The sequence below is a fragment of the Pogonomyrmex barbatus genome, unplaced genomic scaffold (assembly GCF_055798465.1).
Source record: "Pogonomyrmex barbatus isolate J1 unplaced genomic scaffold, ASM5579846v1 scaffold14, whole genome shotgun sequence".
Classification (NCBI taxonomy): domain Eukaryota; kingdom Metazoa; phylum Arthropoda; class Insecta; order Hymenoptera; family Formicidae; genus Pogonomyrmex; species Pogonomyrmex barbatus.
Window position 1 is genome coordinate 4,565,993 of NW_028297110.1, and position 17,612 is coordinate 4,583,604.

Sequence of the window (17,612 nt, forward strand, 5' to 3'; positions counted from 1 at the left end):
TTCAATGCATGGTCTGTGTTGATGTATAATGGTACAAATCTCAAAGACTTAAATGCTATTCATTACACTTTGCTACTTTATCACCGAGGAGAGATGTCATTATCATGCATGTTTAATTATACGAGTAGCAAAGGTCTTTCGATAGAAATTGACACACCACGAGACATAATTCATCGAATACGCGATTCCCAAGAATGATGCTTTGAGTTGCCTGAGATGTCGACGATTACGTTCCATTTAATTTCAATTACTATGTCGCCTACACTTTGATATATAGTCATAGTAACAGGACTTCAATTAAAATTCTCCGAGGAAAATTTCGCATTGTTATTGTTGTACGCTAATGTGTCAATTACTCTCAGGAAACTGTGATAATTAAAAAATAACTTACACACAGGATATATCGTGCTACATAAAGGATTGAAAATAATTGGATTAGAAAAAGGAATTTAATAATTTCAGTAAACCAACTAATAATAACATCAATATTTTCTACTTAACAATTTGACAACTCTGAAGATAAGATTTTATAAAATGATTTATTAATAATATAATGATATGGTAACGTTTACATATCTTTTCTTAAAGTCTTATACTTCAAAAACAACTATGACAAACATTTTATTCTTCTTCTTCTTCTTCTTTTTTTAATTCTTTTATAGATTTTCGATTCGCTTGGATAGGACACGTTTTATTTCGAATCTATGTGGACGCTCGATTGGGAAATAATCGATATTCTTCCGTCACCAAGGATTTTGAGAATTTCTGCATTATTCCGGATTGTATAAACATTTGAAAAAATTCTCGATAAATATATAATTTAGAATTTTTCTCTTATATTTTGACTTAATCGATGAAAAATCAAGATTTGAAGAAAAAATTGTCGCTCATGGCTCTAAGGAACAGATTAAGTTTAAAGATGCCATCTTTAGTGTCGGTCCACAATAGGTGATTTAAGCTTTAAGACGTAAGATGCCAATCCTCTAGCAGAAATTATAAAAAATATTTGTGTATTTATGAAATTTTTATTAACGAAAACATTTTATCATTGTCAAAATTGTAAGTGGGAATATCGAATCTATTAATGATCATAAAATTTACAATTGAAAAATCTATTGCCTTCAAATTCCCATATTTCCGGTGGCGATTGAAAGATGAGGGGAAGGATATCTATTTCGAGAAAATCATGAATTTAAAAGAAATTTTTTTACTTTATAAATCTTGATTGTGGCGCCATCGTAAAATCAAAATTGAAACTAGATACCGCTTGCGTCGATATCATAGAAATCTACAGATTCCGACAATAGCCAACAATAAATATTCCAAATCATGTTACGCAATAATTTAGATTTGTATACACGCATACATATCAATTTCTTAAAATTTTCTTTTACATCTATGACATAGTATAGATCACAAAACAGAGAGAATTCAAAATCATCCGCATCTTAAAGCCATAACAAAATTATCATTTCGCTATTATTAATGATTGGTCCATCCGCCGCGATAGGATGGGAAAAATTCAATCGTCCCGTCGTTCCGCGTGGCTTCGTCGCCCCGCCGGGAAAGAGACATATCACGTCCGCCGGAAAATCGATGGCGCCGGTCGGCCGGCGCCATTGCGCGCGGCGCCGCATTCGACGGTGGTATTCCTACGCATTGGCCGCGGCACGACCGTCCTCCGCGATAGTTATTAGAATCCATTTCCGCTCATACGCGACGTGACCAACGTGCGACGAAACGATCACACAAATTTACCTGCCGCTATTCGAGATCACGTAGTCATAAAACGCGCAAACATAGCGTTTTTTTTTCGCTCGCAGAGCCGCAACGGCCTGAAAAAAACCGAAATCTTCTGGACGCCGCGCGATGCGGTCGGTGGTACTTCCGGCGTGGCGCTAGCGGCGCCCGCCGTGTCGCCAGAAAGCGGAGAGAAAGAGGTGCGGTATTGCGTGACTGGGTGCGAGCGATCGTAACGCGTGTGTGTTTGTTGTGTTGTTAAGCGAGAGCAAGCGAGTTTTGCGCGAGAGATTGTCCGTGTTCTCAGTCTTCTCTGGTATATAACGTACGCGTGCGGAAACACGCGGAAGAAACGAAGAAGCTATCCAGACGCGCGGAGTACCGAGAGAAACGGGGAAGAAAGAGTGAGCAAGAGAGAGAAAGAGAGCGAGCGAGCGAGAGAGAGAGAGAAAGAGAGCGCGCGCGAGCGAAAGAGAGAGAGAGAAAGAAAGAGTGAAAGAGAGAGCGAGAAGGGGAACACGCGCCGGAAAGAGTGAGAGAAGATAGTGCCGTCTTTCGGAATCGGTAGAGAAAGAGAGAGAGCATACACGCGCAGCTCGCGAACGAAGGCCGCGAAATGTCGTCCTACATCCAGGTAGCCGAAGATGAGGGCGAGGAGCCGATCGAATTGCCCACGGAGGACGACACCACGCTTCTGCTCACCACCCTGTCCGCTCAATTCCCCGGCACTTGCGGCCTGAAATACCGCAACCCTGAATCCCGGACGATGCGCGGCGTCAGGCTGGTCGACGGCCGATTGCATCCGCCCGAGAACGGCTGGGGCAAAGCGATTTACTTCTGCGTGTTTCCCAAAGGTACACTTATGCGTACGCATATGTATTTTTTTCCTCTCCCTCCCCGTCTCCCCTTCGATCTACTCCGCCTCTTCCTCCTCTTTCCGTTCACGATATTTATAACGTGATGGCGCTGCGCTCGTGGCGTCGACGTTTGCGGGTGAAGCCGAACAATCGTCGTCGTCGTGTTCGCGCCGGCGACGACGATGATGATGATGATGACGCTCTCACTGATCGTCAGGCAGGAGAGAACCAAGATATTAAATATAAATGAGTTCTTGGGACTTCCTAGCCCACGTCCGCTGCGATAATAAACTTGACTCCTGATATCAGATTCCGAAGCAACCAGTCGATAGTAATATTGCTTTTGGGAAGACTTGGACTCAGCTCCTTTTGTCTAATTTGATAAGATATCTCTGCATCAGAGATATTTATTTCTACCAATGTAACTTCAATCTTGGTTTAATTTATTTTTTTTGTCTAATTACCAGAATTAAAAGAGATAAAAAATAAACTGGAAGTGAAGTTAATTTACATTGGTAGAAATGGAAATCACAGAGATTGGAATCTGCTTGTTGATTCCATTTCTCTATTACATCTGAATTAGAATTATTTCAGAAATATTGTTATCTATATGTATTCTTAAATAATGTTAAATGTGGAATAATATTTTCTTGGCCCATAACAATATGAAACTGCTAAAATATTGATAAATATTAAAAATTGATACACGAATTGAAGCTATATTCTAAATTCTTTTTTCTTTTCTTGTTTCTTCTTAACTTCTTTTTTTTTTTCTTTTTTTTTTCTCTGCAATAGCAAGTTTAGACATGAACATCCATTATGTCTTTTCAGAAAACAAACGTAAATCTGATGACAATTTGGAAAATTCCACAGCTAAGACTAAGAGAATGGAAACGAAGTTGCGTTGCACTGACTTGATTGTACTCGGTTTACCATGGAAAACCACTGAACAAAACTTGCGCGAATATTTTGAAACATTTGGTGAAGTTCTGATGGCTCAGGTGAGTATTTGAGTTTGATAAAATTTACGCTTGGACTTGAAAATTAACATGGAGAAAATCTGCGTTTTGCAATTCTAATAATTATATGTTCCTCTAAACTTATGCTAATCTATTAGATAAATAAAAGAGTGACATGATTTAATTTATTAATATTTACTTCTTTTAATGTAGATTAACATTAATTTAAAAAAAGGAGAAATAAATTAGATTCAAGATTAATCTATGTTGGATATAAGTACTAAAAGTAATAAAATATTTTTAAAATATTGATAATAATTAAATTCCTAACAAATAGTTTTAATTGAGTAAATATTTATCATATAGTTTATGTGCATAACTTTCTGTTGACAATCTATAATTTAGCATTTTTTGTCAGCAATCTGAGATTTTGAGAATCATTAGTTTTTTAATACCGTTTCAGATTGTATAAAAATTTGAAAAAATTCTTGTATTTTTTTTTTTTTAATTTTTATCAAGTTTTTATTGTAAAATTTTTTTGAGGATATCTCGTCATTTATCAATTATCTTAAAATTTACAATAAATGATTTATCTGTATCTTTGAATTCCCAATGGATAGTTAATAATGTACTTATAACAAATGCCAATAATACAAAAGTGGAATATTTTATTGAAATTAGCATAAATGCAATGAGCTTTAATTAAGGAATTATATTGATATAAATTTAAATAAGAAATTATATTGATATCTTGTTATAGGTAAAAAAAGATGCAAAATCTGGTCAAAGCAAAGGATTTGGTTTTATAAGATTTGGAAGTTATGAATCACAATTGAGATGCCTTGCACAACGTCATATGATCGATGGCAGATGGTGTGATGTCAAGGTTCCAAATAGTAAGGTAAGAAAACAAACTCACTTGCGGATCCTACAAATTTTTTTCTGCCTATTTTTTTATCGCTTTCTCTAATGTACCAGAGAACCTTGATAAGCTAAAATTGGTGATGCATATTTAAAGTATATAGGAGCGAATAAATCATTTTGAAAGCAATAGGAGATTTATTTATATATTTATATTTTTTGTCAGAGATAATGAAAGTGTTGTAGGTTTTTGTAATTGGCACTTTTATTTAATCAATCACCCATATTTTTTCATATTCTATTATTAAAGAAGATATTATTATTATTATTATTATTATTATTATTAAATAGTAAAACTTATACAACACAATATTATTAGCAATCAGTTATTATATGACTATATAATTTTAATAATTTTAAGAATAACATATGTTATAAATATTAAATGGCAAGAATTTAAATTTGTTTTCGATACTTAAACGATTTTTATATTGTTTCTGAAATGATATATTCTCTCTCTTTCAAGAACACGTGTCTTCAATCTGTATGTATCTTTAAAAATTGAAGTTGCAAGATTTGTTTATAATATATATTATGGATTTATATTAAAATAATTTATCCATATAATTACAGTTTTAGCTTTTTTTTTAAATCTAATTTTTAAATCTTTTTTTTAAATCACTAATAACTCTCCAAATTTTGAATTAAATTTATTGGAATAGAAATAAAATAAATAATTAATTTTGCAGCATTGTTGTCTACAGTATATTGCATGAGTTTTATTTTATTGGTTGACAAGTGCTAATTTATTTTCAAGTTTTCATTTTTCACGATTTAAATGTTTTATTTGAAGAGAGCAGAAAAGCGTATTTGAGAGGAATGTAAAGAATTTTTTTTTTTTTTTGTAATATACAAGACAAATCTTTTTTGCATCTGTGAATGTCTTTATGTGTCTTTACGTTTGAAGATATGTACAGATGTGAATACACGTGTGATATTTCAAGTAGAGGATGGAATGTCGTGAGAGAGACAATCGGCTGAAATTGATAAGCTTACGATCATTTGTGGATATCAATAATATCCTTATCTTACGAGCTTCCTGTCTATCTCCATTTATCATATGATGCTTTAAAGCGAATGTCAATATCTTCTCATATTCCTTGAATACGTTACGTTTACGTATATGAGACGTATACGCTGTGGTATAAATAGATGAATGTGTGAGAGACTACGAGAATGGTGGAATTATACAGAAAGAATGCAAAATGTCTGTATGTACGAATGTATGTTTATACGAGTGTGGTGCGTGGAGAGAGCGTTCAATGGAATGCTTGCAAGAACATGTAAATAATACAGTATGTTTGTGTTTCTAAAAACGGTATGAGATCTCTTTTAGAAGTGTGATTAATGGTCTTGTGTGATGAGATTGCAACGGAGAGAGAAATGACTCGATAAAACATATCCAACTTACGGTAGACTTAACAAGTAACATCGTGTATTATCTTTCTCAAGATTTCGTTTAAAAAAATGTGGCGAAGCTTTCGCAAGCCTCGATCACGACACATAAATGAGAGAAAAAAGAAAAGTCTTGGAACGACCCGATATCTTTACGCTGATAAAAACCAAAATATTCGTTAAATTGCGTAGCATTCCGAGTACGCGTGAATGAGAATATTATGAGTAAGAATGTATTAATATACAGGTTGAAAGAGCGTAAATAAATATTTTCGTGAGCGCGCGTATCTTCCTAGATACGTGAAATGTATTGTAATGGGTGACATGATTCTGTGTGCTGGAATATGTAAATGCAAGGATCTCGCATATGGAGTGTGTCTCGTGATCGTGTATCAATTCTTTAGTTGTGAAAATCCGCGCGAGTTATCGTAATACGGGAATGACATTTCTAGCATTTCTGCGAGACGCGCGATGCGTTGTTATGATATGATTTCGAATAATTCGCTCTAGAGTCCAGAAAACGTGTGATTCCGTGAGAGAAAGGCTTTGCGAAGCGGCACTGAGTATGAGTAGAGTGCGTGATCAGAAAAACTCGCGAATGAGCAGATAGTTGTCGTGTCATGTCTCGCGGAGATTAAATAAATTTTGCGCTGCGATTTCTCGTTTGCATTCGCGTTCTGGAATATCGAGACCGGTTTCCGATTCGATCAACGTGATTTTGAGACGCGTGCCGCGTTGCTGCGATGAGCGGAGCGAATGCGTATGTGTGCTTCAGCATTTCGATCAAGTCTGTATGTGATTGTCGAGGGCTGGTGTAATCTGGTTGCAGAATATTGATGGATTAATGATGGCACGTCAGTATGATACGGGTAAGCACGGTAACGAGTGCTATCGTCCTATACCGGTGCATACGCCGAGTAGTCGCCGAGTGCCGGCGTCGAAGCCGTACGTAGCCAACGTAAACTCGTCGTCGTCCGAGGCCACTGCTCCGCCTCCGAGCGCGCCACCCCCTAGATACGACTCGGAGTACGATTACAAAACCACTCACTACCCGTCGTATCCCCCGAATTATCCTTACGACGATAACAAATACAAGTACGAAAGCGGTGGCGGTGGTAGTGGTAGCGGTAGTATCGGCGGCGGTGGCGGTGGTGGTGGTGGTGGTGGTGGTAGTGGTGGTGGTGGTGGCGGTCATCAAGCCGCTTACAACGTCTACAACGAGAAGCCGAGCTACGCCGTCTACGAGGATTCTGCCGCCTACGATTCCCGCGGCTACATTCCGCCACCGCATGCAAACGCTGCCGCAACGACCGCCAATTCTGCATATCCACCAGCCGATATCGAATATGGACCGAGATATTACAGCGAGGGACGCGCCGCTGCCTATCCAGCTGACAATTGTCCTGAACAATATGACAAGAGCAGGTATAATTATGGATATGAGCAACGGTGCTATTACGATCAAGCCGACGGCCGCTACGCTACGGCGGCTGACTGCAGATACATGGAAGTACGTTATCCGGACGCGAGGCATCCGGACAGCCGACATCTGCCGATCGATCCTAGCCGAGAAGTAGACTGCAGATATGTGGACAGTCGCGAGATGGATAGGAGGTACATCGTCGACGGTAGGGATCCTGTGGACGGCAGATACGCAATGGAAAGCCGCGAGGTTGACGGCCGTTACGCCGTCGTGCCAGATGGTCGTGACGATGGTAGATACGTGGATCCGGCGAGATATCCGACAAAGGAGAACTACTACGATCGCTATTACAAGCACCGGCCATCGAGGGATCACCATGTTCCGGACGCATCAAGATACTGAAGAGGAAACTCGTAATTACAATCAATCGTGGGTTAATGGGAATACTAGATTGTCGCGATGATCTTTCCAACCAAATGTTTCAATGCACATTCCACGATGTATTATACCATGCATCTACAAGCGTCATGAATATGTTGATATTGTTGATATTATTGTCACATGTATTGTTTGCGATATATCAGTCTAACGGATTTCTTTGGTGTCGCACGGATCATAGAAAATGCGTCGAAAATTTTGTATGAATGAATGTTTGAAAATATTCAGTATGACGATGTGCGGAACGGTTTATATTCAAATTAGGGATACTCTTGTTTTATTAAAATTATATAGGAAAATTATATAATATATCGATACAATGGCTGAGTCCGAATAAAATGCATATATGCACATTTATCTATAGTTCATGTCATGTATAAATGTGCGCATATGCACTTTATGAAACCCAACCAATATAGAATATGTACATGTAGAATATTGATTCGTTTTTTATCAAATTATCAAATGTTTATCATGTCTGACGTGTGACTTATAATACTTTTTATTGTTGCGTTTGACTCACAAAAAGTCTATATTTCTTATACAAAAAGAAAAAGATGAAATTTCAATTATTATGTTATTTTATTAATTACTATTTTATATTTTTTTTGTAACATTTATCTGAATTTTATTAATTGGTGCAGAGCACATTAGTTTCTTAAATCACGGAATATCTTAAAAGTGTCAAAAATAATGAAATAGATGCGTGGTATAATATTTGGAAAATTATAGAAATTTATTCTTTTATGCACACTTTAAAGACTATTTTAAACTAATTTTACAGCATTCATTTATTATTCTTCTCTGATATATATAGAACATTTTTTGTGCATTTAATTTTGTGAGTAATACTTTCTAAAGTATTTCTGTTGTACATATATAATTAAAAAATTCAAGTTCAAACATTTATTTAAAATATGTAATGTGTGGCATAGAAGTTATGAACAGTTATATTATAGATTAAAAAAATATTTTATATTTTACATCAAAATCAGCATCAGAAGAACTGTAAGAAATATTATATGGTTTTATTATTAAAAAATGGCAAAAAAATTTATTTTACTATATTATATTTCTCTTTTAAATTATAAGACTATTTAAATCTCTTTTAAATTATAAGATTATTTAAATTATAAGAAATTATAAGACTCTTTTTGAAAATATGATAATTATGTACAACAGAAATATTTAGGTCGCAAAGTTAAATGCTTTGTTATAATCAAACTAATATTAAAGAAAAAGCATTTATATATTCCCATTAATTCATGGTGTTTGTTAAATATAACAAATATGTTGTTTAATGGTAGAAATAATTAGTCTGGAATAACTGTTTACACTTTATCAAATATGTGCTTATTATTCAAATCAAGACAGTGTAATGTAGCATGAGATTCTCTACATCGTGAACATAAAAGAAAAGACATTGTACAGATTGATGCATGGATTTCAAGTGGTCATAGTGCTTAAGTGTTCTTTATACAACATACGTGGATACATTTACTTGTAAATTGAGCCAGCCGGCGTCCTTTCTTGAAATATATAAATATGTGTTTAAGAATTTTCTATACATAAAACTTGACGTTTAGTGCAGATTAATTACAATCAACGGAGCGTTAAAGTTTTAAGCCGGAAGCGAGAAATTGTAGATTGCGTGTCTATTGGAATTGTATGTAATATATACGCATATGATACACTTGATGTAACCATGTAAACTTATGTTACGTTTTTCGCTATTCTCTTGACGAACGCTAGATGTCTCATAGCGATTCTACCGCCGTCGTTATTGTGAGTAATGTGCACTGTACGCAAGTTTTTCTTGTATAATCGTGAAAATATGTATTGATTATGGGTTTGTACATAGGAAGGAATGATTCAACAAGTCCCCTGCAAAGTATTCGTCGGCCGCTGTACTGAAGACCTAACCGCGGATGATCTGCGAGATTATTTCTCCAAATTCGGCGAAGTCACGGACGTATTCATCCCTAAACCCTTCCGCGCGTTTTCGTTTGTTACTTTCCTTGACCCCGAAGTCGCCCAATCGCTCTGCGGTGAAGATCATATTATCAAGGGCGTCTCGGTACACGTCTCGAATGCCGCGCCCAAGTCCGAGGGCAACAATAAAAACTTTAATAATCAAGTGAACTCGAACATGAGGGGCGGCAGGGGCGCGCCGGGACCCGTCGATAATAACGTGCAGGGCAATTATCAGGGCAATCGTTATATGGGCCACTCGGGCAACAATATGGGCCCGAATGGCTGGAATAACCCGGGGAATCGCGGGAATCTCGACATGCCAAATCTGCAAGCCCTCGGTATCACCGGGCAAAACAATGGCGGCGGTGGCGGAGGCGGCATGTCGAATCCGCTGGCGATGGGTGGTCTGAACTTGTCCGCGTTGCCCGTCAACCCGGCACTAGTGGCCGCCGCCCTAAACCAGGCGTCCTGGGGTCTGATCGGTAACCTGCAGAACCAGGGAAACGACCAGGGTTATTCGAACCAGCCGGGCCCACCGGGCCAGCCGCCTTCCGGTAACAATACGATTGGCAATAGCGGCAATTCCGGCTTCCTCAGCTGGATGAACCAAGGCGGCGGCGACGGCAATACCGGCAATCCCGGCACCGGCGGCCCCGGGCCGAATAACCCGAACGCGTCCCAGGGCGCCTGGCAGAATCACCCGGGTCAGCGTGACCAGAAGTCGAATACCTTTCTCAAGTACGAGTAAATTCAATCGGGGCCGTGGGTCTACTCGTAAAACCAAACGGATCCTCTATCCACGGGTCCCGACGCAACAACCATAACGAACGGTAGTAACTAACGAAGTCGAAAGTTTTCCAAAAATATTTCGACTTCGTATGGTAAAAAAGAGACAAAAACCAGAGCCTATAGTATGTTGACATTTTTTCTAATGTTTTGCACGAATTATCACTGCGTGTATCATAATATTTCCAGACTCTATCCACTCTCTTACTGGTTTGACGAATTAGCACAATTCCGTTCGTTAAAGGAAGTTTAGGTTTAAGACAAAAGCGGATAGCTTTGATCATTTGAATATATGCGCTCCGATTGTTGCGTGATCTCTGTGGTGTGTAGGATGAATAGCGGCATGAATAAAATCGATATGTGTGGAATTGATGTGTGAGCAGCATAGCTGCGTGACAAAGAATGTATAATCGATAGCGTTATGAAGCATAATAAATGGTAAATGTGTAATTTACATATTAGGTATACTTGATGAGATCTGAGATCCAAAAAGGCTTAAGCTACTTTTATTTATCAGATCTAATAAGATATAAATTCAAAGGTTCTTATCTGAAATTACTATCACATGCAGTCATATAGAAAATTAATTATATTTTCTATTTGCATTTTTTTTTTGTTTTAATATTTGTCCATCGAGCAATTGTTAAAAGTCATTGAAAATTAAAAATAGTTTAAGTCTTTTTGTGTCGCAAATCTTTTCAGAAAAAAGGAAAAGGGGGCTTTAGTCAAAAAAGAGCACTTGTTAAAGCTTCGAATTCTAGATCTAATATTTTGTGTTTATTAATCGTGGTTTACAAAAAAAAAAAAAAAACAATTAAATTAAATTTTCTCTCGTTTTCGTGAAAGGATTATAGTGTAGTTGAAGAAGATTAGATATCGATCACTGAAGTTAATTTGTAACTAAAATGATCGATTTATTGTGTGCAATCTGATAATATACAGAATGTATCTTTCTGTAACAATTGTTAAGTGACAAATTCCTGCAATTTTGAAATTAAATTTTAATACATATATATTCACATTAAAATTCTAATTTCAAAAATGCTGAGACTATAATAGTCCGAGATCTGTCATTGATAATTGTCACTGGAATAACAGATGAGACACTGTATATTTTTAAAATTAAAGCTAATTAATTGGTTTGTCATCGAATTGAAAGCCACGAAATTGCTAGATGTTGTTTATAAAAGAAATATAATGAGATATATAACTTGTCATCGCACCTTCAGAAATCAGATTTTCAAATATTTCAATAAGATTATTTCTAATGAATTAATACAAATTAATGAAAAATCTCTAAAATAAATTTTGATTATTTTAGAGTTTTAATTTTTCCTTAATACATTGTTATATATTTCAGAGATCTTTTGAATATAATTACAAGTTATATTGCAGCTGAAATAAATGATTTATTTCGAATTTCTCATGTTTTATTTAAGTTGCAGTCATTTGATATTTTTATCTTTTTTATAACAACCTCTAGCAAAATATTTTTTTCTGATACGAGTACAAATTTTACTTCGTAATTTCTGTAATATCTTCATTATACAAAAAAAATACTAAATAATTTTTTTTAAATAAACTTCAGAACATTGAATAGATGTAAAGTAGATTGACATAGATAGAAGTCCAGAGAAATCTCTTTCGTTACATTAAAGAATCGTTTTTGATAGCAAAAACGATTCTTTAATGTAACGAAAGAGATTTCTCTGGACTTCTATCTAGAGGGATAATCCACATTGAGATCGAAATTTAACATTATCATTTTCTTTGTGGTACAAAGTTACCTCTGTTGGAATCATCTTATTCTTATTTCGCAATAGTCTTTATCTGTCTCGCATAAGGTTGCTATAGAATATGAACGAGATCTTTAGAAGGAGCGTATAAATTGCGAATGATTGTTTGATAATGTATGTTTGAATGTATCATAATAACTTGCATCTGAAGATTGATCACAGCTATCCGTATTGTATATTATCGATTTGAATTTCTTCAGATATGTCATATGTAACACATAAATAATTATGTGAGAATTTTAGTGTGCAGGTGTGTCAAAATTATCGATTGATTATGTGTGAAAGAAAAGAAATTGATTAGATTTTTCCATTTTAATTGAGTGATTTGAAGTGTAAGCGGAAAAAAAACAGTCTAAATATTCTATATGTATATGTATAATATGTAATAAGTTTTGAATGGATATCCTTGATGAGACTTTCGAGCTGTTTCCTGATTGAACGATAATGAAAAAAAAATAGCTTTACTGGTCGAGAGTATTTATTTTTCAAAGAAAGAAAGAAAGAAAAAGAAAGAGTCATAGATGCAATTCACGCGAAGAAGGATGCAATTCACATCTCACAATTATAGTCAATAAAACTTTAACTTTACGAAATAGTTACGTCGCAATTAAAAGACCGCATTCATCACCGCGATATCACTGTATACCACGTTGGAAGATCGTCTATTTCAGAGTACGCTAATTATCTCTCTAATGAGTATATTAATTGAAAGAATAAAATAATCCTTCTATATAAGAGATGTATGTACTGTTGTGCTTTTCATTTATCGTACAGTGATTTCTCATAAACTTCCTACTTTGGACTACTTAAAAATATGCAATTCTAATGATAATACTCTCTCACTCTTTCTCTCTCATTAGCGTGAATCTCGTCGATATGCCTGTCGCGTGTATAGATGGGAAAAAATATCTCCTCTAAACTTTTTTGAGAAACGTCGAACGTGGATTGCTCGACGCACGTGTGTGTGTATGACGGTTGAATGTATTTGTTAATGGTCGTCTCAGAACTACAAGCGTGAGTTTTTATTACTAGCAAAAGTGATAATGTCGTTTGTTTAGAGCACTGAGAACGCGTGTACTTGGCGGCGCTAGATGAAGAAGTGAGGTGATAAGCTGAGTAATAATGCATAAGCCGAGCGGAGAAACACTGCGGTATTAGATGAGAATGAGCAAAACTCGTCCAGTGTGTGTTTGGTATACATTTAGATCGAGAGGAGACTGTTTATATACGTAGTGTATATAAAAGAGGCTAAATTATTACACACACACACACACACACACACACACGCATACATACACATACATCCCCACAAATTCCAATGAGGAGAGATAGACAAAGTGGAGTTGGTTGATTGCGCATTCTGCCACGCTATTAAGTCTATAAATTGTTATATCGATCTACATAGAAGCTGTGGTTTAAGACAACTTTTAACAGACACTGAAACCGTACCAAGCTTGTCGCTGAAGCACGAATGTTCGCGCTTTAATCCCTTTAACATCTGAAAATATCTTCAGGGAAAAGTAGTTCCTTACGATACGCAAAACGTAAAGACGTAGAATAAAATAAAATAACTTGTAATAAGAAGTGAAGTAAAAATCGTTGATGGATGAATGTACGATGGATATTATCGATTTATGATTGATCAGCTCGAACATTCGTGCGTGAATCGTTGCGATATGGATCTACGTGGTTTGACAGTTGAGTTTAGAGACACATTTCTTTACTCTTACCCTCTAGATTTAGAAGAGTATTACATCTTCTGTCTCTTCGCTATATTTTATCTGAGTTTTATTTAGCAAAGAATCAATATCAAATATTTTAATTTAACTTGGGAAAAAATAGCGGGGAAATAATGCGTAAATGTTGCAAAATTCTTGAACATCTTTGAAGTAGAATCTTCTCTACTTTATAAAGGAGATAATTTATAAGAGTAAAATTTATTTGGATAAGAAAACTCGAATATTTTTCTTATTTCTTTCATTGAATAAAAAGACAGCTCTTCGAGTTGAAATGAACTTTGCCTACGGACCTGATTGTCAAGCCACGTATTTCAAATCGTTTGAAATAGCGATGCCTACGACATTACTGGCATATTCTCGTGATCCCTCAATCAGTGAGTTATCGCGCGGGATGAGAGTGCCCACTGCTCAAAGGATGCCTTGCAAAACGATTTGGAAGCGATCTACGAAGTATGTAAATACGGATTGATATAAAGCAATTTTAATATCGCTCACATAATGTAACGAATTTTATTGTAGAGTTAGTTGCGCTCTGTAAAATCGCTCGATATTGTTGTGTCCCGAGAGAGGGAGAGAGAGGAAAACGAGATGAAGCTGCGTGACAGGTCCGAGACGTGTGTCGTGAAGAGCGTTGTCGTGTGAGAATGTTAATTTTGATCCGTCGATCTCTCGGCTGTTAGGGGGATTTCGAGCCGCGTCGAACATTCGCGGCGAGAAGACCGCGAGTCCGGTATTCTTTTACACTTTTTGAGATACACTTCGAGCTACACGAACGAGTCGAATGAGAATCGAGATTATCGTTTTTTTACGTATGCGAGAAACACGATTTTTCTGCGTGCCGAAACTCGTGACGAGTAAAAGAGAAAAAAAGTGTCGTGTGTAATTCTTTTTGTCCACAGCGGCATACTGCGCGAAACCTCGTAGATGTGAATATTAGAAAATCGCGAATGAGCATTAAGTTCCCGAACGTATATGCCGTGACGTGAAATTGTAGAACCTTTCCCGAGTTCGCCGAGTTGATGCGAGAATACTCAATGCTCTCCGTAACGTTCTCCGTTGATTGTAGTGTATGTTAAATTATGCCGAGAATAAAAGACCCAAGCATCGTGGGGGTATCACAGATTCCTTTAAATGCGAGTCAGCGATGCACAATTACACATCTCCAGCTGTCCCAGGATTGGCAGAAGACGAACGTATCTCGTATAAGATTTTAGCCGATAAACACTTTTTGCAAATTGAATTTTAGAGAACTTTACTTAAATAAATGACAGAATGTTACTAATTTGTTAAATGGCCAAATTTCAAATGAGCTTTGCTTCGATTACAATTAAAGGTTTAAAAAGAGATATTGATTCTCGTTTCTTTTGCGCGAATTCTGGGACAGTCAGGATATCCGACCAGTTTGAGACTACTGCGTTTAATTAGCGCTTTAATACAACATACATCTCCAGATATATGAAGAGATATTCAATTCGACCTACATATAATGCGGTATAACTCTTAGCGAAGCTAATGAAGATTTGCGTGTATAAAATTCTAATTTCCTTATAACTAAGACTTAGGAAGCAAAGTCGTATTTAACTAATAGCAACGAGGGGACGGGCTTAGGTTTTAGGCGATGTTTATAACTGTAGAACCGTAGAAACGAGTGGAAGAGTTTGAAAGGTAACATAACAGAGCCACTGGTAGCCGGCCTTCCGGCGATGACTGACTGAATGAAGACGATGACTGAGGTAAACGTAAGGCTACGGAAAACATCCGCTGGTCCTCGAAACAGGTGATTACGATCTGACATTTATTTCTCTTTTATAACGCCTCACCATCATCAACGGTCAAGTAAAATAATCACTTTCATCGATACTCTTGGCTTTCCACAATTTTCGAAAAATTTTTTTGTTTCCCGTCGACATTTTTTTTTTATATATATATTTTTTTTTTTAGTTATTTTCTTTCTCTAACTCATCATCTGCATTCGTCACATTCCGATTATTATGACGATTATTTTCTTCTTGAAGCAGAAAAAAATCCTTGCATTGCATATATCTCTTGGAACGCAGCTTTCCTTTCAAATCATCTCGTGTCCTCCTCATAAAATAAAAATTTCTATCTTTAAAAGAAAAGTTTTGTAAAAGAAAAAAATAATGCGATAAATACCAACTGCTGTCTGGTATTTATCAGATTATTTTTCTTACAAAATATGTACAGTTCATTCCTCACTTTTATCACAAGATTTTTGAGAAATTCTTTGATGTGAGAAAGATTTGAGATAATTTAGCTCGATTTCGACATTCTCGTCATCCTTTTTTTCGTTCTTCACCAATCGAAGAACGAAGAACCGACGAGGAGTCTTCAGCAACTAAGTGAGCTAACTTGGTACTATCGCCCCGCTAAAATAAATAACTTTGCCCTCATAACAAGCAAAGTTGCATTACGTGTTTGCTTTTTTTTAACATTTGGAGAACACAATTTTGTCACAACACGCGTACAATCCGCGCGGCCAATTTACAAATTCTCACAGATATCACCGACAGCAAATCAGATTGCAGGCATATACTTTTCGCGCGTTCGCTATCTTAGTCACAAGCCACAAACGAGAGCCACGGAGATGAGCGATGATTACCAACGATTTCGGGAAAACGTGAGTCTGTTTCGTTTGAAAAGAGAGAAATAAAGATGTCGCATACCCTGCGGCAGCACCTTTTAACTGTCCTCATTTTCTCGTTCGCATCCTGGGAGAACAAGTAGAATCCGGCCGTTCGAGACAACCGGATTTGCAAGCCAGAATGTTAGTACTCTTAGTTAGTTCGATCCCTCCCACGAGTACCCGGTGAATACCGGACACTAATCCTGTACGATTCTGTTTCAACAGCTTGGGTGAATATATATGTGGATGGTTGATGTCCGTGAACGTGCCTTCTTGGATGGACAGAAAACGAACGAGCAAGTGTTGGCAAAGTTTTTGAGATGCAAGTGGAAAGACGCGAAAGAGCGAGCGAGCGAGAGCGAAAGAAAGAAAGGTGAAAGGATCTGAAGATGAGAGAGTAAAAGGGGAGAGAGAGAGCGAGAGAGGAGTATATATTTTTGCAGGATAATTTGGTGGGATGATGATGATGATGATAATGATGATGATGATGATGATGATGATGATGATGATGATGCACTGCGCCGAGAGAAGTTGCGCTAGACAAGTGTGGAGCGAGTGCTTTTTTGAAAGCGTGGGGGAGTTTTTTTCGTAAGCGTGACTGCGAAACACACATAAGTGAACGTCGGGGAACCCCCGCTGAATGGTTTAATGTCTTACTGCGGTTTTGCTTTCAGATTGTAAGAGCGCGACTCGTAATCGGTGATGGTTGATCGCGATTGAGCTGATTAATTCGTCTTCTTGCGAAAGAAGAGACAAATGATGCTTCTGAGGCAGATACGGAAAAGTCTATTTATGTTTTGGAGATGTCCTATTGATTTAGAAATGTAACTGATGACATAAGATGCGACGAAACAATACACGCAAGATTGAAATAATTATTAATGTAATGTCACACAACTTTATCTTATTTTATGTTAAAGTTATTCGATCAGATTTGAAT

General features: G+C 36.7%; 2 protein-coding genes across 2 annotated transcripts; both read left to right on the plus strand.

Moving 5' to 3' along the window:
• The first annotated feature begins 1,872 nt into the window (after positions 1-1,872).
• On the plus strand, positions 1,873-9,291 carry LOC105430744 (TAR DNA-binding protein-43 homolog). The gene is made up of 4 exons (XM_011644432.3): positions 1,873-2,594; positions 3,429-3,598; positions 4,317-4,457; positions 6,702-9,291. The coding sequence occupies exons 1-4, from the start codon at positions 2,357-2,359 to the stop codon at positions 7,695-7,697; spliced, it is 1,545 nt and encodes a 514-aa protein (XP_011642734.1). The 5' UTR covers positions 1,873-2,356; the 3' UTR covers positions 7,698-9,291.
• On the plus strand, positions 7,584-15,284 carry LOC148937387 (TAR DNA-binding protein 43-like). The gene is made up of 2 exons (XM_089073048.1): positions 7,584-7,724; positions 9,595-15,284. Exon 2 carries the CDS (start codon positions 9,601-9,603, stop codon positions 10,453-10,455), a length of 855 nt encoding a protein of 284 aa, XP_088929174.1. The 5' UTR covers positions 7,584-7,724; positions 9,595-9,600; the 3' UTR covers positions 10,456-15,284.
• Positions 15,285-17,612: the final 2,328 nt, after the last annotated feature.